Raw genomic sequence first — 26668 nt, 5'->3', positions numbered from 1 at the left:
TCTTTTTGATAAAACTTTTATAGACGCTTGATTTTAAAGATATGGATAATATAGGCAAGTCAATACCATTGCTAAAAGAAGTTTCCTAATTTTAACTGATTGAAGGGTTCCTTGTGTCATAAGTATAACGTAAGCAAAAGTTTGGTTGGATGATGAAGTACAACAAAACCTTCATTTTAAAAGATCAATTGGATGTGAACTAAAGGTGTAAAAAAAAAAAAAGTGTTAAATCGATGACATTTTCTGCATATGCAAAAGCTCTGGCCACAGCGGTTTAAAGCTTTTGGCCTAGTTTTTGAGAACTTATTGAAGCAACCATGGCAGTCAACTGTTAACACAAGTCACCTAAAATATCTGCTAGCAATGTACAATACCATTTAATAGCTAGCTTCATTTAGAACGGTTTATAAAAATGTTGCCTTCCATTGAGCATGTTGTATTCCACTGAATAATGTGGATAAAACTAGAGATGAAAATGAGAAAAATATAAAATTGTATCAACAGCTAATTAGGAACTTAATACATCCCAATAAACATTTAGGATTTGATTATTCAGAGGTAATGGTGGCCTAAAGGAACTGCAATAAAAACTTGTGGCAAATATTTTATTATAGTTTGACCATTTTAAGTGCTCACTTCGATCTGCACAAATGTACCAATGCACCTCATTCTCATCATAACAGCCATACAGACTGATGTCCGATGATTCCGGACCAGACAATATATTGAAGATCTTTTTCAGCCTTGCATCAGGCTATCACTAAGTAATCAGGAAAACCGTCAAATGAAGAACGCTGTGTGTAAATTCACATTAAACTTCTTGTAACACTTCACTGGTTCTTAGTCACACTCAACTTGTAACACCTGAAATTGACCTTTAAAATATATGATCACATTGCAAGCAGGTGATTTAGATGGAAAAGAGGTAAGTAGAGAATCAACAATTGTATTCATTATTTGCAACTGACCTACTATAGAAATATCATACATCACTACTTTTAGAGCACAACTAACCAAATAAAAACGTATATTTAGAATTTTCAGAGGAATATAATTTCTGTATTATGGCACTAAACATGAAACAAACTTCAAACTTGAAAAGAAAACAAATGAAGTCAATTGACAACAAATGTCCATGACAAAGGACTAAAAGTAATTACACATCCGTGACCAACAATGTTCCATCCATAGAAATATGTGCCTTTCCTGCTGCAGTTTCTATTGGGTTCGGAGCTGGTAATCTGGAAAAGAAAATGGAAACCAATATCATTAGTGATCTAATCAGTAACATCAATTTAGCACACAGTCATACATGGATATTGACGGACATGTAATAAATCCGTTTGGCCATAAAAGCTAATGCTTAGAGAAGCCGTTTTCCTACCCTACCCTACCCTTCCACCTTAACCTCAAACACTCACAATGGAAAATAATTCACCAAAATGAATTAGTGTTTCAATATTATTCCTAGAACCAAACAAAAGAAAACCGGATGTGTCTCTTGGGAGCTGGCTCCACCCACTGTAAAACTAACAGAGGACAAGTATGTATGAGACAACTGATTCAACCAGCAGAACCAGCTCAAGGATAAGTTTCCTTATTTTGATTCCCTAAGACCAAAGATTGTGTGTAAGTAAGGAGATGTTGAGTTAAGTTTCCCTGGTGCTTTGCTTGGCAGTACGAGTTGTAAACAAACTACACAGATTTACAATGGGAAGCACACAGCTGTGTCGAGTTTGGTTTCTCTGCTCAGGCCAAGTTCTGACTGCTTATCTGTTCAGGAATCTCAGTTTTGAGTAGAGGTGAGCATGACATCCACCCCCCCATCCACCCACACACTGGCTTGTGTACTTCTCTATGTTTGTGGACTTTGTGTGTCCTCTTACACGTCACAACGTGGGAAAGCAAGCAGCATGGGCCAGATTTAACGAGATCAGTACAGTCTGTTAGTAGAAACCTCTCCAAAATCACTCTTTAGCCTAAGAAACAGCATCAATGTATGTAATAACATTTTTTTTTAAACAGTTCTGGAAACAGTGTGATGTGTGGAACAGACGTGGAGTGATGAAATGGTTTGCCCCCCAAGCCCAGTGTATCTGGTTTTAATTTGCCTTGAACCGTATCTGCTTTAAGAGCAATTAAGTGCAAAGGTTAAGGTGGAACAGTGTTTGTGGTTGCTAGGGGAACCAAGGGCACTTGGAACAATAGTGCATGGAGCCCAATAGTATTGTTACGTGACGTGAGTTGACTTTGAAACACACTACTGACATATTTGTAATTTATTTGTGACGGTGGTTGGAGAAATTCTGTGCCAAATTCAGTAGTTATGAAGAGTCTAACACAGACGCCCACAAGTCCCTGCCACACACGCTTTAAATTTCACAACATGTTTACTTCTAGTGAAACTCAACGGTTCGCTTTCTAAATGTTGGGATTCATATTGTTAGTTTGAAATACTTTTTTCATGTGCATAAAACAGAAGACTTTTTCACCGTTTTTAAACATTTAACAACTAATAAACTTCAAAATACTACTACTCTGTAATATGACATTTCTTAAAAAATATGATACTTAACAGAACTCTCTTATCCAGTCTTCACATCAGACTCAGTTGAATGAACTATTTTTAAATTGTAGCAAGCACATGCCACGGGCTAGACAATGGTTCTACTGGTTTCCCCGCTTCGTAACCATCAAACACATGCTGGTTCCCGATGTCGTTTGAGAGAGAACATGAAAAGGGGTAGAATAAGACAGATTAAGTTTAGGGAATTTTGGCTGTGGTAATTGATAGGCTGTGTTTACAGGCCTTTACTGCCCGCTCATGGGAGATCTCTAATTTTGTCCTATGAGCCCCTCTCCCCAAAAACGTACATACACAGTTTTTCTTGTGGAGATGGAGACAGTGCGTGGCTTTGCTGACTCAGGCTCCTGGCCATTCGACACTCACACAGGGACACGCAGTTGATGTGCCATTCGCACGCTGTCGTCCACAACAGAGTGCTTGTCGGTGCAGGGGTGAAGCTAAACCACAGACCTGTGACCCCACAGCAACCGCCATCAGCATGCCAATCAGAACCTAAGGCCACATCAAGGCCCCCAGGCCACTGCAAATCTGACAAGGATTTTCAATCAGCCTGAAGAAAACACCAAAGAGATCAGGGCCTCTAGTTGACTTAGGGCCACTGCTGTACAGTGAAGTGTATCACTTCCCCCATAAAATAACACTGCTCCTTTTTAAAAGTGATATGAAAGGTGGATTTGAAGTACTTCATCTTTCATTGTTTGATAACAGAGTGATATGTCATATAGGCTGGGCATAGGTCAATAATGATTCACTTCTTTCCCTTTGACGTTGTAAATGTTAATGAATGAGATTAATAAAACCACAGGGTGCCACGCTTAATATTAAGGATGTCTAACTACATTTGCTCTTTAAAATGAATACATCTCAGACTGAATCATCTGTCAGTTATGGCTGCATCACTTTCTTGAACAAAATAAAATGGTTGTGTGGTAGCAGTCTGCGGTGGACACTGGCAAGGAAACCGTCTGGAAACGGGTGCCCAGTGTGGCAACTAAAATCCAGAGCTCATCAAGATGATGCAAGTACTCAGACCAGGTGGCGTTGGCTTGTATTCAGTTGGTCCGTTGGGGGTGAATGTGGACTTAAAACTTGGCACTGCCCAGAGATGTCTCATATTCCCAGTTAATTACAAACACCTTCACACATAGTTTATAATTACACATCAGTGATCTCCGGTGTTGTTTGATTGTCGTGACAGCTTACATAAACACATTAAGTTAATAACAGGTTTGATGAACAATAAAGTTGGATTTTGTATTAATTAGGAACAAACAAAAGCTCTAGTATTCTTTGAACACTAAGAGGAACCAATAAAATACGCCACACCTTATCTGTGTATATGCATGGTACATCTACTGTAGGTATTCAGCGATCCACTCACAGTTAAGGTCTAACCTCTCCAGTATGAAATCTATCACCCATACTTAAGACTTCCGACTCCAGCCACCCGAGTCATAGACTGTTCTCTCTGCTACCGCACAGCAAGCAGTACCGGAGCGCCAAGTCCAGGTCCAAGAGGCTTCTAAACAGCTTCTAACCCCAAGCCATAAGATTCCTGAACAGCCAATCAAATGACAACACGGACTATTTGCATTGCCCCCACTGCCAATCTCTGTTGTCATCGATGCATAGTCACTTTAACTCTACCGACATGTACATACTACCTCAACTAACCGGTGCCCCCGCACTTTGACTCTGTACCGGCACCCCCCCCCCCTTGTTAAGTTTATCCATCTTTTTTTTAAACTGCACTGTCGGTTAGGGGCTCGTAAGTAAGCATTTCACTGTAAGGTCTACTACACCTGTTGTATTCGGCGCATGTGACTACGAAAATTTGATTTGACTTGAGTAATTCAACAGACCCACTGGTGCTTGTTTTATTCAATCTTATCAGAACCATTTAGAGAAAATTACACTTTCAGTTTCAGCACTGCTGAATTCCCCTACTCACATAGGCATGCCTAAATCATTCCTTGGCTAAATGCACTGTCAATAACCCAGTGATAAAAGGTAAACTTTTAAGAGCAAGGGCATGCATGTGTAGTCCCTGTGGGCTGCCTACATTCTTAATCCGCCAACCCCAAACCGGAGGAGTCACCCTCGTTTGGCAAAGACCTCTCGGGCCGGCCCTCCCCTCTCGCTACGCGAGCAGGTTCTCACAGTCCTCTCAGAGAAAGGAGGTTCTCCAGAACTTCAAAGCTTTTCCCCCTGTGTTTTTCTTCCCTTTTTCCCCACTCTTAAAAAAAGAATGATTCTGCACCTCTGGCATTGATACACAACTGCTTCAGCATATCTTGGTTTTATCCCTTCTCGCAGACAATGGCGGTGGAACTCATCTATTCAGAGGGATTGAAACAAAACGGAGCCGTCTTATTGCCAGGCCTCATTATACTTCCTGGTGAATATGGATCACTGGAGGTTAGGCTTGGGCGGTATACCATATACACCTGGCTATTTTGAACTGCTGGCAATGCTTTATTTTGGGAGGGGGGTTTGAGGTGCCCTAAAGCTCAGGGGGCATGCTATGCCACTGCTTATAACTTAACTATGTAAGATGTGCTAAATAAAATATCTCCATCTCAGGGCTCCAGCGATGCATTTGGTTTGCTAACTTGCAAGATCAAGCTTGTTGTTTACAGCAGAGACAATAAATCTCTGCTTCCTAATTTTGTTTTGTACCACAAATTAATGTTTTTTTTTATGTTTGGAGAAGAAAAAAAATGCAGCCCTTGTATGCACTGCTGGTAATACTATATACCCCGTTATGGTACAGGAATGGTATGAAGGCAGAGCTCGACATTCAGGGCTGCCCGAGGCCCAGCAACCTCTGCCGAGCTCACCGGGGCAAGTTAATGAAGCTTTCATATGGCCGCTTGAGCCAGTACATTTTCAAACTCCAAAACAGAAAATAATGAATATTTGTGTTTAATCTTCAAGACATCTGACACTTCACGTTATTTATTAAATCAGCATTCGGTTTCTAAGCGGAGGAAGCCTTCCCTCTCCGTCTCGAGTGAGCCCTGCCCCAGTAGGCTACGTCCTGGATACACGTGCGGACACATCTCAGCGGAGGCGGGAAGCCCAATTCAGAACATCGGCACATGGAATCCACACAATCACAGAATAAAAAGTCCTCCAGCTGCTTTTTTCATATCAGACAACATCGTGCACAGCGATGTCATTAGCAAAGAAAGGTTTATGTAGGCCTACACTATTGAACTGCTTGATTGTCAAGTTTATATAATTGTTTAATAACAGATTAATTTCTGAAGCTATTAAGTAGCTATGTCGTTTATCAGCTGAATATCCATTGTTGGGTGGCAAAAGCTCACAACTCCTCACACAGCTGATCGCTGAGTGGAAAATAATATGTTCTAATAAGCCCAGTCACTGCACAACATTTATAACTGCAATCTCAGAAAGACAACAGTTTTGATTGCAATTATTGAAAAGAGCCTGACCACGGCTTTTCAGCGCTGTAGGATTCATTTTTCAACTCCATCTTTACCGCAATTGGCAGTGTTTTACAAACGAGGCATCTGGCATGACAGAAAAAAGTACCAGCGGGAAGCGCGTCGGCCAATTGAATGCATAAACGGTAGGCCTATATTCACTGGAAAATGCAAACAATTACACAGTATTTATAAAACTCAAAATCACATGATTAGTGACATTGGGAGTTTTTTTAAGAACATGCAAGCAAGCAACAAGGTGATATTTAGAGTGTGGCCTAGCTAATGAATAGCGTATTGTGGTTAATGCAGAAGAGCAACCCTATTCTTCAGCCATGTAGTCACCATGCTACATCCATCTGACTTCAGGTGATAATGCTTATTGCTATAGTAGCACACCTGCCTGATAATATGGATCATGTACACGCCCTAAAGATATTGCAATATATTATTGGGCTCATTTCAAGAGGAGAATATTACATTTTAAACAGTTTCATATGGGGGGGGTTACTTGCCCAGGCTGCAAATGAAACATGAAATCACCCACTATTGTAATTCTGCATGCCACTTGGTACTGGCCCGGCCCGCCACTGACAAATTTACCCGAATGTCATACCCTGGATACCGCCCAACTCTACTGGAGATACAATAAAAGTACATTAAACTGACAAACTGTAGTAAAAAGATTGACATGAATTCCATCAGCGAGTCAGTGATTCCAAATAGGCTCGTCTTCAACTGTATCTTCAAGTCACACACGCAGACAAAAACAAGACACAGGACCTGTAGTCTGACCTTGCACAGAGCAGACAAAAGACTGTGCGGACCAAAAGACTCAACCCCCCCTGATTGACAAAGTATCAAAACAAGCGCCCAGTCAAGTGGAGATGAATGCCTTCCTCTGGTTGATATCGGAGATAATTAAGATTGGCTGGTTTTGCTCTGCTTTATAATTCAGACAGCCATTCGATGGGGTGTAGTACAGCATGACAGCTGGCCAGCGGCCGCCAAGAACAACGCTATTGCCTGGCTACTTCCTTCCTGCCAATCAGAGGTGGGAGGGGCCCTGTCTCAGACCATCTGCACAGATAACCTTATCAGGAAGAGAGGCCTGGAGAGACGGACTGCAGACTGTACTGTAGAACCTCACAACATGATGTACTGTACAGTAGAAGAGGGGACAGAAAATAACCAAATCTACTGGCGTTATACAGACCCCTTGCTAGCAGTGAGTCTCCTAGATGTAGTCCATGGCAGGGAGAAAAAAAGGTATCAGAAGCAACATTCAGTGCTGCAATTACTAAAACTATTGAAACCAATAAAAAGGCAAAGACATTTAATGTGAGGGGCAACAGAGCAGGAGAGCCAATGGAACCACAGAGGACCGGAGCAGAGCCACATGGCTGTTCAGATACATGCACAATTCAACATATAGGATTGATGGTAGTTGACAGGATGTTTTACATGCAGATGTTTAGTGGGTGGTATGATAATGAGAGATCATTATTACAGTATAATGGGCTGAGATGAAGTCTTCTTTGAGAGAAGTGTGAATGCTGATTATTATTACTACATGGTGTGGAGAATGTTCAACCTTACCCCCGTTCTGTGTGATGTATCGAACCCATGGCAGAGCCTGGTAGCCACTCTTCTCAATGATCTTCAGGTAGCGCACCTAAAAAAACAAGACTTTCATCACACAGAGCAAACCGTATTTCAAGTGAGGAAGGTAGGGGGAGGGGGTTGTAAAGAACACTATAATGAATAGAACAAAATCAGGTTTACTGAACATGATACTGCATTGTTTTTACCAGGATGATTTTATTGTTTTATATTCTCTCAAATACTAAACTTTAACAATGCCACGTTTCAGGCAACAACCACAAAGGTCAAATATGCCCTGGCTGAAACACAAGTCAATGTCTGCAGATGAGAACTTCTCACATTCCAGAAACAAGCTGGTATGAAGAAGTGGTTAAGAACATTTTCGATATTAAAACAAAAAGTGGGGAACTAGCACTTCCCAGTCCTATGTGAAATTTCATCAATTCTTCAAACTACAACCTATTGAATAAGATCCACCAAGGGAACACATATTGCAAGAATTGACCAAATCCAAATTGAGCCATACCACAAGGGGGCTAACTGTTCAATAAAGCATTTTATCCACTTCCCTAGAGTCAGATGAACTTGTGGATACCATTTTTATGTCTGCGTGTAGTTTAAAGGAAGTTGCTAACTTGCGTTAGCGCAATTGCCAACTAGCGTTAACACAATGGCTAGAAGTCTATGGTAACTGCTAGCACGTCAAAATCCAGAAGTATCCCTTTAATATGCTTATCTTCGTGGTGCTCATAATTAATTGAGCTTCATATTCCCTCATTGTTACATGGCCGGGCTCTCATTGAAACGAGGACCACCTTCAGGCATTCAGAGATTCTAACAGAGAGTGGGGGGATTAAGTCTTAAATCTTTCCCAAGATAAAACACTTGCAATAACAGCCCAGAGAAATACACTGACAGGCAGATTTGACAATGTGTAAATGGACTCAGCACACCACACCGCAGCCCAGCTCTCTTCACATAAAAACGGAGATTTTTATCAACACCATATGGGGAAGATGATAGTTTTTGCATTTGGGAGTGAAACACTTACACCAAGGGTACCATCAATCATAACTGGGCCATAATGAAGAAAGCCAGGACGTCACAGGCCCTTAAAGGCTCCTCAATGAGCACCTCTAGGTCTGATCTGTCTGGTGGTCCCGATGAAGATGCAACAGGCATGCAGTCAGCCACCCAAACTAAATATTTGATCTTCCTCTCAGAAGGGTGTGAACACTGCTAGTACTAGGGCACAACCTACCTCCAAGACACACAATATTGCTTTGTCTCATAACAGGCAACAAATAAACAATTGATGTAGTTCTGTCCTTGAGCAGTTCTTGTCTATTAATGTTCGGTATTATGTCAAGTTGTGTGGACCCCAGGACGAGTAGCTGCTGCTTTCGCAACAGCTAAATGGGGATCCTAATAAAATACCAAAACGGCTACAGAGAGGGGGCTGCTGCATTCCCCTATGAAAAGGCTATTTCCCATAAACTGATGCAAAGGCAACCTAGTAGGATACAAACACAATTTACTCCACCGAAGTAAATCTGTCTGCTGACTTGACATTATTCATGTCAGACTAGCGCTGTATTTAGACTGTAAATCTCCCATTTGCGCACAACGCCAATTCCAAGTGTAATTTAAGATCTAAAGGGTGTTTGAGGCAGATCACACGACCGATACACAATGCAAAATGAATAGGTCTATATGCATATGGGAGGAGTTTCTGAACTGTCTCAGAGCTGTGCGAGTGTGTGTGTGTGTGTGTGTGTGTCTGCAGTCTAGACAGTAGAGGCTCTTCTCATTGTGAGAACAGGAGGATCTCAGTGCTGGCATGTCAAAGCTAACATCAGTCAGGTCCAGTGATTGTCATTGGCAGAACAGGAGTGCTAGCAGTTAAAGCAAGCCTACAAGGCCGATTCAGAAAGGCCTGGTGGTTATCACTGACAGTGGCCCTAGCTAACCTCAATTGTGCTACCAGCTCATACATAGACCTACATAACAATAAAGATTATGAATGACGTACAGTACCGGTCAAAAGTTTGGACACACCTACTCATTCAAGGGTTTGTCTTTATTTGGACTATTTTCTACATTGTAGAATAATAGTGAAGACATCAACACTATGAAAAAAACATATGGAATCATGTAGTAAGCAAATAAGTGTTAAACCAATCAAAATATATTCTATATTTGAGATTCTTCAAAGTAGCCTTGATGACAGCTTTGCGCACTATTGGCCTCATCGATACATTCATACTTTAAATCAGCAAGAATCACCCTAACCTTTAGTCTCATCTTGCTTAAACGTGGTACCATAACTGAGCCTATTCAAAGTTCCCTAATATTTCATAGTTTCTAAAGTTTTAGTCATCAAGAGTCATAGTGATAAACCGCCAGAGATACAGAAATAGTACCCACAGGGTGAAACAAGGACAAAGCATTATTCTACTTCTGACATCTCCAACATTAGTTGACCTGTCTACAACTCTACATGGCCTGTGGTGAAATTGGTAGCTCCATATTCCTACACTACCAGTTAGTCACAGACAGTAAGAAGGTTGGCTGATGTGATTCTGTAATAAAAACACAGCTAAATCGAGGTGTAGCCTACTATACTCTATATCTAAGTTGTCTGGAGCCTTACAAATTGAGATGTTTGTTGTTATAAACTACTGTAAGACCAAAGCAGACACGATTTGGCAACATTTTTCACACAGTTGGTAAAAAAGGTTTCAGACAGATTTGGAGCAAGCTAAATATGCCATATTTCAAGGACACCCTCTTGAAATACAGCATATTTAGCTTGGGGATGAATGTATCCTCAGTCTTCAAGGATGTCTCTGATGGTACAGAATGTGAATACAGAGACAGTATATGTTAATAAGTGCTTTCTCCAGGCTCTGGTAGTTCATTCACCATTTCAATAGCTCTTTGCCTCATGCTGATCAAATCAATAGCTTCAATTAATGCTGAAGCTAAAATAGGCACTGAATCTGTCAACCAGGGTCCAATAAACTTGTTTTTGAAGTTCTTCTTTGAAACAACTAGGTCTACATGACAGCTCTACTGCCTACTGATAGATGTCCAATAATAAAATAAACAGAAATAATTGTATTAACCTTTATTTAACTAGGCAAGTCAGTTAAGAACAAATTCTTATTTACAATGACGGCCTACTGAGGAACAGTGGGTTAACTGTCTTGTTCAGGGCCAGAACGACAGATTTTTACCTTGTCAGCTCGGGGATTCATTCCAGCTTCCTTTCGGTTACTGGCCCAACGATCTAACCACTAGGTTACCTGTGCCACCCCAAAACAGGAACGACTGTTTATTTACATGAAATTAAGATCAAATGATCATGTGCTTACAAAACTTACAGCAAAGGCACATCCAATCAATCACTTTCTTGGGCACCTGAATATAATATCTATTTTGAAGGATATCTGTCATGATGTCTGTGCCTAACACAATTCTTATTTTCATACACAGTACAAACATGATATGGACTATGATGTATTTATTGTACAATTTATAGTACATGAGAACTTGCAGTTGGTCATGTGTTCTGTTCTGATGGTTGACTGGGCCTATATGGAGTACATCTCTGAGGGGCTGGTGGGTCACGCCACTGTGTCTGAAGGGAGGGGAACCTAGCTCTAATTATCCCCTTGAGGGGGAAGATGAGCCCTGATGTGGCTCCCCTACCATCAGCAGGTTATAAAGAAAGAATGCAGCCCCTGCCTCTACAGCAGTCCAACCACTCTGGTGTTAAACTTCCCGTTTCTACCTCAGATGGGGTATGGCTGAGCTTGATGCACATCTGCCTGTATGCCTGGCAAGGCTGGCAGTGGGGTTAAACACCACTTTGATATACCACACTGTCTAATTAAGGAGCTGATGTGGTTCCTCTTTCTTTTCTTTTTTTGCTGGTGCCGCGTGTCGAGTGCGAGAGACATGGGAGCGTGGAGAGAGTGAGCACGCACAGTCACACATAAGCTCACACATGTAGCCAAGCATACGCAGAGGCACGCACACATATGCCCACACACCAGGGTTTCCGTTAGGAAAATGTGATGCCGGACACTTGACTGGCAGCATTTTAATTTACTGGACATTTAAGAAATGTACCGGACCAATATGCATTGGATGCATGACCTGATTAGGGCGTACACCCACAATGCTCAGAATGACTGAAATCACATGCAGACTACAGTAGGCCTAATTCATTTTAGCAGAACAGGATGCAAGTGTGCGTCCTTAACAAACTCCTATCTCAATTTACTTTTCCTCAGCCAACAAGACAAGAAACGAACTGCAAAATCAAACCTGTCAATCTACTATCCTCCATAGTAGAAAAGTATACCTATTCTATTGGTCAGCTTGTCGTTCTGTGCAAGAAATAAATAACTTATGCCAAACAGACTGGGAGTTGTCAGATGATTGATCCCAAACAACCAGTAGGCCTAAGCTACACCCAAAGTCATTTAAAAAGCAATAGGCTCATACAACAGATCAGAAATTTTAGCTTAAAATGTTGATAAACTAGATTGAACAAAAATATAAACGCAACATGAAACAATTAACAATTTTACTGGCTTAGAGTTCATATAAGGGAATCAGTCAATTGAAATAAATTACATTTAGCCTTAATCTATGGATTTCACATGATAAGTCCAAGCTGCCTAAACGTTCCCTCCATGCTAGAAGAGATCCTTGGTGGCGTGCGGTGGGCTCGGGGGTTCGCACAATTCAAGAGGACCTGGAACACCAGCGAAGCGGCCTTGGGGTCAGCCAGAGCCGAAAAACACAGTCGCTCAATCAAACTCCCTAAATAGCAGCTTCCAGCGGCATCTCTGATGATGTCTCCATTGATCTCTTGTTGAGTGAGTTATTTTGAGGAGCTGTGGTTTACAAGCAACTCTTTCCTCAAGGTTCCATTACTGGGGTTAAGTAGGCCAATGTGTTGCTACGTTAACGAGAGCATCTTGGAGTGATGATGAAACCTTTCAGTGACCGTTCTCTGGTAGAACATAACAGGAAGACACTATCAATATCTCCGTCGCTTGATTTCATTACAAAGTCCCTCATTTTCCATTAGTGCCAAAACTTCCTGATTTCCAGAGAAATTCAAGCAAAGTGTAATTTAATCCCCTGCCTCTCAATTATGTGTGGGATGTTATTGAATGTGCTGCGTCCAGTGCAAAACATGATACGGGTCGTTTCACCTCAGAAAGCACTAGAGGATTGACACCCACCATCTCAGATTGGTCTGAAATTGTTTGTTGTTAGAAACAGATGGAATTATGGTAATTGTAACATTCTGTTGAAATATAATTTGATCTGAGAAATTAAACTAATTGGTTGCACGCAAATTGACCATTTTAATTTATAGGATTCATATCATATTCAATAAATATAGAAACTAACATCTGATTTGGACATTTTTCTAACAACTAGTTCGATATGAAATTATCAGAAGCCCCCCATGGACCCACCACACCAATCCTCCCCACACCAACAACAGGTAGTACGGAGGTGCCGGAGTAGTGCATCTTCATCCTATGTAAAGTTTCCCCAGTGGATTTGGTGATATTTTTCTTCACCTGTTCAGAGAAATGAGTCACAACTGTGAGAAGCATTGGAGTCAACATGGGCCAATATCCCTGCGAAATGCTTTCGACACCTTGCCCAGCCAGACAAATTTAGGCTGTCCTGAGAGCATACAAAGACACGAGGCGAGAGAACCCCCTCTGAGGCAATGAAAAGGCTTTCCTTTGATTCTCTGGGCTACAAAGTAATTTCCCCGGTGGCAGATCTGGAGGTTGATTGGATCTATCAGGGGACCCACAGCTCCCAGAGGGCCGTCAGGGAGAGAATGACATTGACCCGCAACAATACAGACCTGCACACTGTACTGTGCTCCTAGTTGTTCTTCTCTTAACCATCCCATCAACAAGCTTTGACCATTATGTCACAGTATTTGTCAAAACAATGTCTCAATGCAACAAGGCAATTTTGAGTGCTAAAAGCAGTGTGTGTGGTTCGTTTTTTTTATTTTTTACTTTTGGGGGGCAATTGCCTAATGCTGGCTATACAGCACCTGTGCAGATCTTTCTGGATACAGTGCACACATTCTGCTGTTTCCCAGAAAGAGAGCAACTTGTCAACTCCTAAGCTTTCCAGTGTAGCTTTGTGACAGAGACGAACATCTCTGATAGAGACCCACCAGGCAAACTATGGTGATGAAAGGATGTTGTTCTCCCTGTGTTAACTGACAGTGTCATACAGTATGTGGTCAAAATACTACATAAACAGCACCAGTCGCCAAAGCAGCAAACCAAGTACACCAAACCAGATACACCTCAGGTCTCAGCTTGAACAGCCAGACCTCATATGTGTTACAATAGCTCCATCATGTGTTAGAATGATTACCCGTTTCCCACTACTAAAAGCAACAAGACACCCCTGGTGGATAAAATAGGTACTTCAGCGAGGTAGGCATCTTACCTGGATGCCAGAAGTAGTGAAGTAGGGGATCTCAAACTTGACACTGATGGGGGGCTTCCCCTCCTTGTCCTCTGCTTCCACACTGGGCAGACCGAAGTGAGCCCTCATCAGATACTCCTTACCCCCCTGGGACAAGATGAAAGAGCAACAGTTAGGATCATGGTGTTGGTTTTTTATACATACATACATTTATCCAGGTTAGTTGTGACACTTGAGATCTGTATTTGTGGTTATCATGTTCAGTCACTCAAAGAACCCCACTTTGAAACTATGGCCTACTTTAGCATGCAGTCCAGTGTGTTGTTGTACTAACCGGGAATGACTTAATGGACCAGACGACCTCGCTGTTCTCTGGGATCCACTTGACACTGCCCACCGTGGTCTTGAACTTGGGCGAGTCGGCGTCTGTGGGAACTGGAATGTGAATCTCCACATTGTTGGCTGTGGACCGCCTCTTGAACTGACTCTTAGCCTGAGTGAGTGAGATCAATATATTGTATTTCAGAAGATCATGCTTATTGTGTTTATGATAACTTCGTGGTAACTATTGATTTGATACCTAAGCACACTTATCTTAGCTGCTGGGTAATGTTGCAGGGCTGGTGTTTACCTTGATCATGTACTCGATCCTGCTGTGGGAGTGTTTCTCTATCACCGACTCTATCCAGATCAGGGGCTTCACCTGGGGACAACACATTTCTAAGGCATAAAAAAAAAAAACTTCTCAACAATACAACGAAAGGGTCATTTCTGCTTTGACATGTCTTTCTCATATATGCATAAAAAAATATGAATACCTTAAAGCTGAAATCTGCATAAGACGAAACAGTGCCAATGTTCACCCCAGCGCATGTATTATTGTTTTTGTTGATGACACCAGATGAGAAGCATCCAGCATCGTAGCAACATCAAAAAGTACACTCTGCTGCGAAATACATTTTCTATACCCAAAAATATTGTATACTAACAAAAATAAAACGCTACATGCAACGTCACTTATTTTACTGAGTTAAAGTTCATAGGAGGAAATCAGTGAATTGAAATAAATGAATTGGGCCCTAATCTATGGATTTTACATGACTGGGAATAAGCAGCTGTTGGTCACATATTATTTTTTTAAACGGTATTCGTCACGGTATTTTTGTGCATTCAAATTTCCATCGATAAAATGCAATTGTGTTTGTTGCAATTGTGGTTGTGAGGTCGGTGGAACGTACTGCCAAATTCTCTAAAACAACATTGGAGACGGCTTATGGTAGAGAATTTAACATTCAATTATCTGGCAACAGCTCTGGTAGACATTCCTGCAGTCAGCTTGCCAATTGCATATTCCCTCAATTTGGCATTGTGCTGCGTGACAAAACTGCACATTTTAGAGCAGCCTTTTGTCCCCAGCACAAGGTGCACCTGTGAAATGATAATGCTGTTTAACCAGATTGTTGATATGCCACACCTGTCGGGTAGATTGATTATCTTGGCAAAGGGGAAATGCTCACTAACAGGGATATAAACAAATGTGCACAAGATTGGAGAAAAAAGCTTTGTATGTATGTAAAATATCTGGGATCTTTTATTCAGCTCATGAAACCAACACTTTACATGTTGCGTTTATATTTTTGTTCAGGGTATATTCAGCTGTTTGAAGCTGGTGTACAAAACCAAAAGACACAAAAACGAAACTTCAGAACGGGAAGCATAGAAATAGCACAAAGAACAGATCTACCGCTTTGTACACTTGCTTTCAACGGGAATGAAAGGTCTAACTCACATCTCTGAATTTGGTCGGTTCCCCAACAAAGTAGCTTTACATTTTTATAAAGCTGCTTTTAATGTATAATTTCAATGTATGACTTTATTTGGCCATCGTTTTTTCATTCTCCTTCCTCCTGTCTTTGTAAGTACTCTATTTTATGATGTGAAGTACTTGTATTGAAAAGCGCTATACAAATAAAGCTATCATGAGGGGTTCACAGCGAAGCTATTGTTATTCTGAGATTATTATTTGTCCTTGATATGGTCAAAATTTTGGCATACAATGAGTAACTTTGTCAAGAAGAATTGTACTGATTGGCCTATAGGTGGCACTGTTTTAAGCAATCTCACTTAAACCCTCATATGCACAATCCTCTTTTTTTCCCCCCACCTTTATTTAACCAAGTAGGCTAGTTGAGAACAAGTTCTCATTTGCAACTGCGACCTGGCCAAGATAAAGAATAGCAGTGTGAACAGAGTTACACATGGAGTAAACAATAAACAAGTCAATAACACAGTAGAAAGAAAAAAAAGAGTATATACATTGTGTGCAAAAGGCATGAGGTAGGCGAATAATTACAATTTTGCAGATTAACACTGGAGTGATAAATGATCAGATGGTCATGTACAGGTAGAGATATTGGTGTGCAAAAGAGCAGAAAAGTAAATTAATATAAACAGTATGGGGATGAGGTAGGTAAAATTGGGTGGGCTATTTACCAATAGATTATGTACAGCTGCAGCGATCGGTTAGCTGCTCAGATAGCAGATGTTTGAAGTTGGTGAGGGAGATAAAAGTCTCCAACTTCAGCGATTTTTGCAATTCGTTCCAGTCACAGGCAGCAGAGAAATGGAAGGAAAGGCGGCCAAATGAGGTGTTGGCTTTAGGGATGATCAGTGAGATACACCTGCTGGTGCGCATGCTACGGGTGGGTGTTGCCATGGTGACCAGCGAACTGAGATAAGGCAGAGCTTTACCTAGCATGGACTTGTAGATGACCTGGAGCCAGTGGGTCTGGCGACGAATATGTAGCGAGGGCCAGCCAACTAGAGCATACAGGTCGCAGTGGTGGGTGGTATAAGGTGCTTTAGTAACAAAACGGATGGCACTGTGATAAACTGCATCCAGTTTGCTGAGTAGAGTATTGGAGGCTATTTTGTAGATGACATCGCCGAAGTCGAGGATCGGTAGGATAGTCAGTTTTACTAGGGTAAAGATAGCACAGTGTCCAAGGACGGGCCGGAAGTATACAGAATGGTGTCGTCTGCGTAGAGGTGGATCAGGGAATCACCCGCAGCAAGAGCAACATTTTTTACAATTTTACCTTTATTTTACTAGGCAAGTCAGTTAAGAACAAATTCTTATTTTCAATGACGGCCTAGGAACAGTGGGTTAAACTCTTGCTCCTACCTGACATGCAGGCGTCCCATCTAGACATCTGGAAATGCAAATGCGCTACGCTAAATGCTAATAGTACTAGTTAAAACTCAAACGTTCATTAAAATACACATGCAGGGTATTGAATTAAAGCTACACTCGTTGTGAATCCAGGCAACAAGTCAGATTTTTAAAATGCTTTTCAGCGAAAGCATGAGAAGCTATTATCTGATAGCATGTAACACCCCAAAAGACCCGCAGGGGACGTAAACAAAATAATTAGCATAGTCGTCGCTACACAAACCGCACAAATAAAATATAAAACATTCATTACCTTTGACCATCTTCTTTGTTGGCACTCCTAGATGTCCCATAATCACTATTGGGTCTTTTTTTTCGATTAAATCGGTCCATATATAGCCTAGATATCGATCTATGAAGACTGTAACGTAACGTCATTTTTTTAAATGAAAAAAGTTGACGATAAACTTTCACAAAACACTTCGAAATACTTTTGTAATGCAACTTTAGGTATTAGTACACGTTAATAAGCGACCAAATTGATCACGAGGCGATGTATATTCTTTAGCTGTCCGTCTGGAAATAATGTCCGGGTAAATCTCAACCAAAATATCCGGTCGGAGACCTGAAGAAATGGCTCGTCTCTTCTTCGTTTGACCAAGAAACAAAGCCTAGGCAAATGACAAGACAGTTGACATCGTGTGGAAGCTGTAGGTATTGCAACCTCAGCCCAATTTATTGTGGTTCGCCTTTATCAATGGGTTGAAGTGGCGGATGGATATATATTTCCAGTGATCAGATTTTCCTGCGCTTTTCGATGAAACGCACGTTCTGTTATAGTCACAGCCGTGATTTAACCAGTTTTATAAACGTCTGAGTGTTTTCTATCCACACATACTAATCATATGCATATACTATATTCCTGGCATGAGCAGCAGGGAGCTGAAATGTTACGCGATTTTTAACAGAATGTTCGAAAAGGTAGGGGGTAGGAGTAACAGGTTAACTGCCTGTTCAGGGGCAGAACGACAGATTTGTACCTTGTCAGCTCGGGGATTCGAACTTGCAACCTTTCTGTTACTAATCCAACGCTCTAACCACTAGGCTACCCTGTATACATCATTGATATATACAGAGAAAAGAGTCGGCCCGAGAATTGAACCCTGTGGCACCCCCATTGACCTTGAGACTAATATTTTTATGTACAGTTGAGGTCAGAAGTTTACACACACTTAGGTTGGAGTCATTAAAACTTTTTTTAACCACTCCACAAATATCTTCTTAACAATCTATAGTTTTGGCAAGTCGGTTAGGAAATCTATATTGTGCATGACAAGTCATTTTTCCAACAACTGTTTACAGACAGATTATTTCACTGTATCAGAATTCCAGTGCGTCAGTATAGACACTAAGTTAACTGTGCCTTTAAACAGCTTAGAAAATTCCAGAAAATTATGTCATGACTCTAGAAGCTTCTGATAGGCTAATTGACATCATTTGAGTCAATTGGAGGTGTACCTGTGGATGTATTTCAAGGCCTACCTTCAAACTCAGTGCCTCTTTGCTTGAAAATCAAAAGAAATCAGCCAAGACCTCAGAAAAAATAATTGCTGACCTCCACAAGTCTGGTTCATCCTTGGGAGCAACTTCCAAACGCCTGAAGGTACCACATTCATCGCTACAAACAATAGTACGCAAGTATAAACACCATGGGACCACACAGCCGTCATACCGCTCAGGAAGGAAACGCGTTCTGTCTCCTAGGGATGCACGTACTTTGGTGCAAAAAGTGCAAATCAATCCCAGAACAGCAGCAAAGGACATTGTGAAGATGCTGGAGGAAACAGGTACAAAAGTATCTGTATCAACAGTAAAACGAGTCCTATATCGACATAACCTGAAAGGCTGCTCAGCAAGGAAGAAGCCACTGCTCCAAAGCCGCCATAAAAAAGCCAGACTACGGTTTGCAACTGCACATGGGGACAAAGATCGTACTTTTTGGAGTAATGTCCTCTGATCTGATGAAACAAAAATAGAACTGTTTGGCCATAATGACCATTGTTATGTTTGGAGGAAAAAGGGTGAGGCTTGTAAGTCAAAGAACACCATCCCAACCATGAAGCACAGGGGTGGCAGCATCATGTTGTGGAGGTGCTTGATGCAGGAGGGACTGGTGCACTTCACAAAATGGATGGCGTCATGAGGCAGGAAAATTATGTGGATATATTGATATATATTGAAGCAGCATCTCAAGACATCAGTAAGGAAGTAAGAAACAAGATTCTCTGGTCTGATGAAACCAAGATTCAACTCTTTGCCCTGAATGCCAAACGCCACATGACCATGGCAGCATCATGCTGTGGGGACTGGGAGACTAGTCAGGATTGAGGGAATGATGAATGGAGCAAAGTACAGAGAGATCCTTGCGCTCAAGACCTCAGACTGGGGCTAAGGTTCATCTTCCAACAGGACAATGACCCTAAGCACACTGCCAAGACAATACTAGTCTCTGAATGTCCGTGAGTTGCCCAGCCAGAGCCGGAACTTGAACCCGATCAAACATCTCTGGAGAGACCTGAAAATAGCTTTGCAGCGACGCTCCCCATCCAACCTGACCGAGCTAGATAGGATCTACAGGATCTACAGAAAAGAATGGGAGAAACTCCCCAAATACAGGTGTGCCAAGTCTGTAGTGTCATACCCAAGAAGACGCAAAAATGTCTTAACTTGTTTTTGCTTTGTCATCTTGGGGTATCGTGTGTAGATTGAGTCGAGAAAAAAACAATTTAATACATTTTATAATAAGGCTGTAACATGACATGTAGAAAAAGTCAAGGGTTCTGAATACTTACCCAATGCACTGTATATTTACTAAAGCCATTTCAATGGAGAAACTCCATTATTAGTCTAAGACTACACTTAATCTTTGTCTGAGAAAACAAACTATAATGACAAGCCCATCTTATGCAATTAAACTGTCCCGTCTCTGATACAGTACATACGTGTGTGTTGAGGCGGTAGGACATGAGTTCAAACTCTCCATCGGGAGGAATGAAAGAAATGGTGCGGTCATTCTCAAAGCGAGACAGACGCACACACTGGTGGAATTTGGTGTCCTCCAGCTCCACTGATTTACTCTTCCCTCCTGTGATCAGCACAGCAATAGAAAAATATGGAGAGTTGGAGAGGGCATTAGAGGATTGGACTTGGTACATGTACAGTTCTGAGAAAAATGAAAGCTATGTTTAATTGAAATAGATTAGAGGTAAGAGCTGAATCCTAACTTGAGATGTGTGCACAACAACTCTGCCTTGCAAATCATGCATTGATGGCTAAGTGTCTAAAGTTAAGGCTGAGAATCCATACAGAAACAGCTTTGAAATCTACATGCATTTGTCTTTTAACTGAACTGTAACCCATCCAGTGGCAAACAGTGCAGAGGAACTCACGGCCAGTGTTCTCAAAGAGAACTTTGTCGTTGAGCCCCAGACGCAGCTCGGGCATCCCTGACAGGAACACCCGCATCTTGATGGAGCCCACGATCTCACTGCGCAGCACGTTACCATTCGCACTGACCTGCACATACATGAGAAAAGGAGAAGTATCCGACATTTTACAACAATTGCTCAAATGTGCCTAAGTTCAAACGGTTGATAGTATTTCATTAAAACACTGAATGATTTTGTCATAGACTAAAATAAACATTGCAAGGCACGACTGTATTAGAGGGAAAGGAGTGTTAGAACACGAGGCGCCTCACCAGAAGATTAACAGACTCAATGACGTCCAGGAAGACTTCGTTCTTCCTGTACTTGATGCCCTCTGACCTCCAGGACACTGCGTTGGTGACGGTTGCAGGGGGGCGCGGGCCCCCCGTGTCTAGCTTGTGCCCCTCTTGGGTGATGTACCTAAAAACCAACAGAGACAAACAGGGTGAGAGGATAGGATAACAATGACAGATACCACTCTGTCTGCAGCCATACTGGGTGCTTGGGTGAAATTATAGATATATGGTACATACACTACTGTATATCACTACGTATCATGTGTTTAACTTGGAGGAATATGAAAATGTTTAATGGAAGCAAAACATGGGTTGGTACAGAGTTCAGGAGACTGATTAAGGGCTGGAGAGGATACTCACTCTTGAAGGATCTTGCTGTCAGTGGTCTGGGGGTAGCCAAAGTCCATCAACTCATCCATCAACTCATAGATGATGACAAAGTTATCTCTGATACTCTCCTCTTCCAACTCCTTAAAATACTCTGAGAAAACCTGAAGAGACAAAGGACTTGAATAAAGTTACCCACCTGCATTTTCTCATGAAGTTGGTAGCAGTGCTTCATATAATAATTCAAAGACAAGAAATGTGGTATAGCTAACCAGTTAAACATCTAATAACCTATGGGTAATAATTGACCAAATAAGACTACGATTTTCATCACCCAAAATATGCAACTCACCTGAATAATTTTGTAGAGGAAAGAGAAGACCAATGAAACACAAGCATTTTTCTTAGACGTTGCTACAACTGATTGAAAATATGTTAAGGTGAAGTTGATGTTTGTTTTACTTATCAGCCCCACATGAGCTGGAAAAGGCGGTCAGTTTGAGAAAACTGAAATTGGTATTTACTGCAAGTGATCCGTTTGTGAGCTCAAAAGGAGTAGTAGTATATGTGACCTAAGCATTCAAACCAACCATCACTCTCCCCTTTACCAATATTGGAAAGGCAAAGGAATAGAGGCAGTACTTGTAAACACATTTTGTGAAAGGATGAGTGAGTGGCAGTAAGGATACGGTACAGGTTGTTGTGTTTGATCCACATGAAGCGGACACCTCCGTGGGCCAGGATAGGGGATAAGTTACCCTCCTCCTCTCTGTCCATAAGGATGGGCATAAAGTGCTCAATCTCTGACATGTCCACATCTCCTCTGTAGTTACGGCAAACCAGAACCTGAAAAGGTGAAACAAATCAACAGGAAGTTACTCTTACTTTCTCTATCCATCATGTTAGGACATCTACATGGCATGAGTCTCCTGACGACATCCTGAACAGGAATTACTGGCAAGTCAAGTGTCCTTGATATGGAACACAAAAATCTACATGAGTCATCATAATTGGACTATGCATTTGAGCCATCACACACAGCGGACAGTTTTTTTAGGCACACCACCCCGTTCAAATGGTTTGATCCCATGTACGTTGAGTGACGTGGACGTGGCTTGCTATAAAAAGCAGATAGACAGAGGCATTCAGTTCATGTTCGATTGAACGTTAGAATGGGCAAAGCGAGTGACCTAAGCAACTGATCATAGTATGATCGTCGGTGCCAGGCGTGTTGGACTTTCGACACGCAACAATGTTTAGGATTTACTTAGAATGGTGCAACAAACAAAAAACATCCAGTCATCAGCAGTCCTGTGGGTGAAAAGAGGTCATTGATGAGAGGTTGAAGGAGAATGGCAAGACTCCTGCAAGCTAACAGGCAGGCCACAAACAGGTAAATAATGGCACAGTACAAAAGTGTAGAGAATTATTTGATTTTATTTCACCTTTATTTAACCAGGTAAGCTAGTTGAGAACAAGTTCTCATTTACAACTGCGACCTGGCCAAGATAAAGCAAAGCAGTGTGACACAAACAGAGTTACACATGGAATAAACAAGCGTACAGTCAATAACACAACAGGGAAAAAAGAAAGTCTATATTAGAGGTCGACCGATTAATCGGAATGGCCGATTAATTGGGGCCGATTTCAAGTTTTCATAACAATCGGAAATCTGTATTTTTGGACGGCAATTTGCTGATAAAATATATATATATATGAATTATTATTATGTTTTAATACCTTTATTTAACTAGGCAAGTCAGTTAAGAACACATTCTTATTTTCAATGACGGCCTTGCTTACTCACGGGTCCTTTTCCAACAATGCAGATTGAATAACAATAACGAGTAAAAAATAACATTCAGTTGAAGTCGGAAGTTTACACACATTTACATTTAAACTCAATTTCACAATTTCTGACATTTAATCCAAGTAAAAATTCCCTGTCTTTAGGCCAGTTAGGATCACCAATTTATTTTAAGAATGTGAAATGTCAGAAAAATAGAGATAATTATTTATTCCAGCTTTTTTTTTCTTTTATCACATTCCCAGTGGGTCAGAAGTTTACATGCACTCAATTAGTATTTGGTAGCATTGCCTTTAAATTGTTTAACTTGGGTCAAACATTTTGGGTAGGCTTCCACAAGCTTCCTACAATAAGTTTTGTCCCATTCCTCCTGACAGAGCTGGTGTTACCGAGTCAGGTTTGTATGCCTCCTTGCTCGCACACTCTTTTTCAGTTCTGCCCACAAATTTTCTATAGGATTGAGGTCAGGGCTTTGTGATGGCCACTCCAATACCTGGACTTTGTTGTCCTTAAGCCATTTTATCACAACTTTGGAAGTATGCTTGGGGTCATTGTCCATTTGGAAGACCCATTTGTGACCAAGCTTTGAGTTCCTGACTGATGTCTTTAGATGTTGCTTTAATTTATCTACATAATTTCTCCTCATGATGCCATCGATTTTGTGAAGTGCATCAGTCACTCCTGCAGCAAAGCACCCCCACAACATGATGCTGCCACCTCTGTGCTTCAAGGTTGGGATGGTGTTTTTCAGCTTGCAAAGCCTTCCCCTTTTTCCTCCAAACAAAACAACAAGGTACCATGTTCATCTGTACAAACAATAATACGCAAGTATCAACAACATGGGACCATTCAGCCGTCATACCACTCAGGAAGGAGTTGCGTTCTGTCTCCTAGAGATGAACGTACTTTGGTGCGAAAAGTGCAAATCAATCCCAGAACAACAGTAAAGGACCTTGTGAAGATGCTGGAGGAAACAGGTACAAAAGTATCTGTATCAACAGTAAAACGAGTCCTATATCGACATAACCTGAAAGGCCGCTCAGCAAGGAAGAAGCCACTGCTCCAAAACCACCATAAAAAAGCCACACTCCGGTTTGCAACTGCACATGGGGACAAAGATCGTACTTTTTGGAGAAAGGTCCTCTGGTCTGATGAAACAAAAATATAACTTTTTGGCCATAATGACCGTTGTTTTGTTTGGCGGCTTGTGTGAAGGAGGCTTTGTTGCGAAATAGGAATTGGAGATGTTTTGGTTTGGAGATGTTTAATATGAGTCTGGAAGGAGAGTGTATAGTCTAACCAGACACCTAGGTATTTGTAGTTGTCCACATATTCTAAGTCAGAACCGTCCAGAGTAGTGATGCTAGTCGGGCGGGGGGGGGTGCGGACAGCGAATGGTTGAAAAGCATGCAATTGGTTTTACTAGCGTATAAGAGCAATTGAAGGCCACAGAAGGAGTGTTGTATGGCATTGAAGATCATTTGGAGGTTAGTTAACACAATGTCCAAAGGAGGGCCAGATGTATACAAAATGGTGTGGTCTGCGTAGAATATGTGGACAACTACAAATACCTAGGTGTCTGGTTAGACTATACACTCTCCTTCCAGACTCATATTAAACATCTCCAAACCAAAACATCTCCAATTCCTATTTCGCAACAAAGCCTCCTTCACACAAGCCGCCAAACAAAACAACGGTCATTATGGCCAAAAAGTTATATTTTTGTTTCATCAGACCAGAGGACCTTTCTCCAAAAAGTACGATGGGAATCACCCGCAGCAAGAGCGACATTGTTGATATATACAGAGAAAAGAGTCAGCCCGAGAATTGAACCCTGTGGTACCCCCATAGAGACTGCCAGAGGTCCGGACAACAAGCCCTCCAATTTGACACACTGAACTCTGAGAAGTAGTTGGTGAACCAAGCAAGGCAGTCATTTGAGAGACAAAGGCTGTTGAGTCTGCCGATAAGAATATGGTGATTGACAGAGTCGAAAACCTTGGCCAGGTCGATCTAAACTGCTGTGAAATATATTTTCCATAACCAAAAATATTGTATTTTAGCTGTTTGAAGCTCAGGTACAAAACAGAAAGTCAAATAATGAAAATAAAACTTAAGATGGTGAAGCATAGAAATAGCACACATAGAACAGATCTACCTCGTCTTACTTGCTTTCAACGAGAATGACAAATCTGTAAGTTACTTTTCTATGCGATTTTTTGGGGGTCGCCCAAAAACCTACATATTGCAGCTTTAAACAATTACTTGTCTTATGGAGCTTAGATAATGACATAAATTCATTTTTTATAGCAAAAAAAGGGTTTCACAGCCAAAAAAAGGGAAGCATAATGTAAGGTACGAATCTGCAATATGGTAACAATTGTAGGCTACGAAGACTAGCGACTAACCTTTGTACCATTGAAATTTGATTAATAGTGTGGAAAAAACGTATAAAACATCAAACGGTACTTTTCATTGCTGACCAGCAGATGTCATTTACATGAGTCATTTAGCAGACGCTGTGAGTTCATACATTTTAACAACCGGCGCGCTTGGCACCGACGATCATCGCTAACGTGCATTGTTATTAAAAGCTCAGCGTAATTAACCGTTTTTTGGCACAATTTGGTAAAAGCCCCAAAGGCTTCAGAAAGCTACGGTTTCCCATCACTACTGTCCCCATGTCAACATAAAGCTCTCAAATTCAATACTCTATATTTTTCTTATAACGTAAACTAGCCAGCTTTATATTGTAAGTTGTCAATCAAACCGTGCAATGCATTATTAGCTAAACATTTTAAATGTGAAACACTTGTTATTTAGCTAGCTAGCTAACGTTAGCTAACCCAAATCTGTCATGTCCTCTTACCTTGCCTTTGAGGTCTAACACGTAAACCGCACTTGCTGACATTTTGCTTCTAGTTCGCCGTAACTCACTACGAGTTGGTGATAAATATATTTATAATATCTAAACAGTACAATATAAAAATATGTAGCGGTACGGTAGCATCCAACTAGGGGTGCTAGGTGTTTTTCGCTACCATTGACCAGGTTTTGTACACACGTCACTTCACAAGCCAGAAGACACAAAACGTTACATGCTCCACTTCCGGGAAGCTGTCACCGCCTTCTTCTTCTTCTTCTTCTTCTTCGGTGGGGTTTATCGGCGGTTGGCATCCAACGTTATGGTGCATTACCGCCACCTACTCTACTCGAGTGTGAGCCGTTGCTCAAAAAATATAAAGTACTTGAGACTATATCTAATGAAGTTCCACCCAATATACTCTTTAAACGAATTTCCTGTATCCCCTTCTCCCTCATACTTGGGGAGGCAGGGTAGCCTAGTGGTTAGAGCATTGGACTAGTAACCGAAAGGTTGCAAGTTCAAATCCCGAGCTGACAAGGTACAAAATCTGTCGTTCTGCTCTAACCCACTGAT

At 41.3% G+C, this 26668-nt stretch overlaps 1 protein-coding gene across 1 annotated transcript; it reads right to left on the bottom strand.

The window, feature by feature from the left end:
- LOC118375128 (AP-1 complex subunit mu-1) lies at positions 1-26343 on the bottom strand. The gene is made up of 12 exons (XM_035761633.2): positions 26099-26343; positions 22112-22268; positions 21775-21842; positions 21456-21586; positions 21072-21219; positions 20761-20887; positions 20314-20456; positions 14771-14842; positions 14474-14632; positions 14161-14286; positions 7639-7714; positions 1-1241 (listed from the first exon to the last, which is right to left on the bottom strand). Exons 1-12 carry the CDS (start codon positions 26138-26140, stop codon positions 1219-1221), a joined length of 1272 nt encoding a protein of 423 aa, XP_035617526.1. The 5' UTR covers positions 26141-26343; the 3' UTR covers positions 1-1218.
- Positions 26344-26668: the final 325 nt, after the last annotated feature.

This window comes from Oncorhynchus keta, chromosome 22 (assembly GCF_023373465.1).
Source record: "Oncorhynchus keta strain PuntledgeMale-10-30-2019 chromosome 22, Oket_V2, whole genome shotgun sequence".
NCBI classification, from domain to species: domain Eukaryota; kingdom Metazoa; phylum Chordata; class Actinopteri; order Salmoniformes; family Salmonidae; genus Oncorhynchus; species Oncorhynchus keta.
The sequence above is the reverse complement of the archived record's forward strand: the minus strand, read 5'-3'. Positions and strand labels throughout refer to the sequence as shown.

What these genes read in the sequence shown, in the direction of transcription:
- LOC118375128 (XM_035761633.2), bottom strand. Translation starts at nt 26,140, where the DNA reads ATGTCAGCAAGTGCGGTTTACGTGTTAGACCTCAAAGGCAAG. An exon ending in TGTTAGACCTCAAAGGCAAG is followed by an intron (nt 22,269 to 26,098) that starts GTAAGAGGACAT and finishes TCACCTTTTCAG; the next exon opens with GTTCTGGTTTGCCGTAACTA. An exon ending in TCTCTTTGAGAACACTGGCC is followed by an intron (nt 20,457 to 20,760) that starts GTGAGTTCCTCT and finishes TGCTGATCACAG; the next exon opens with GAGGGAAGAGTAAATCAGTG.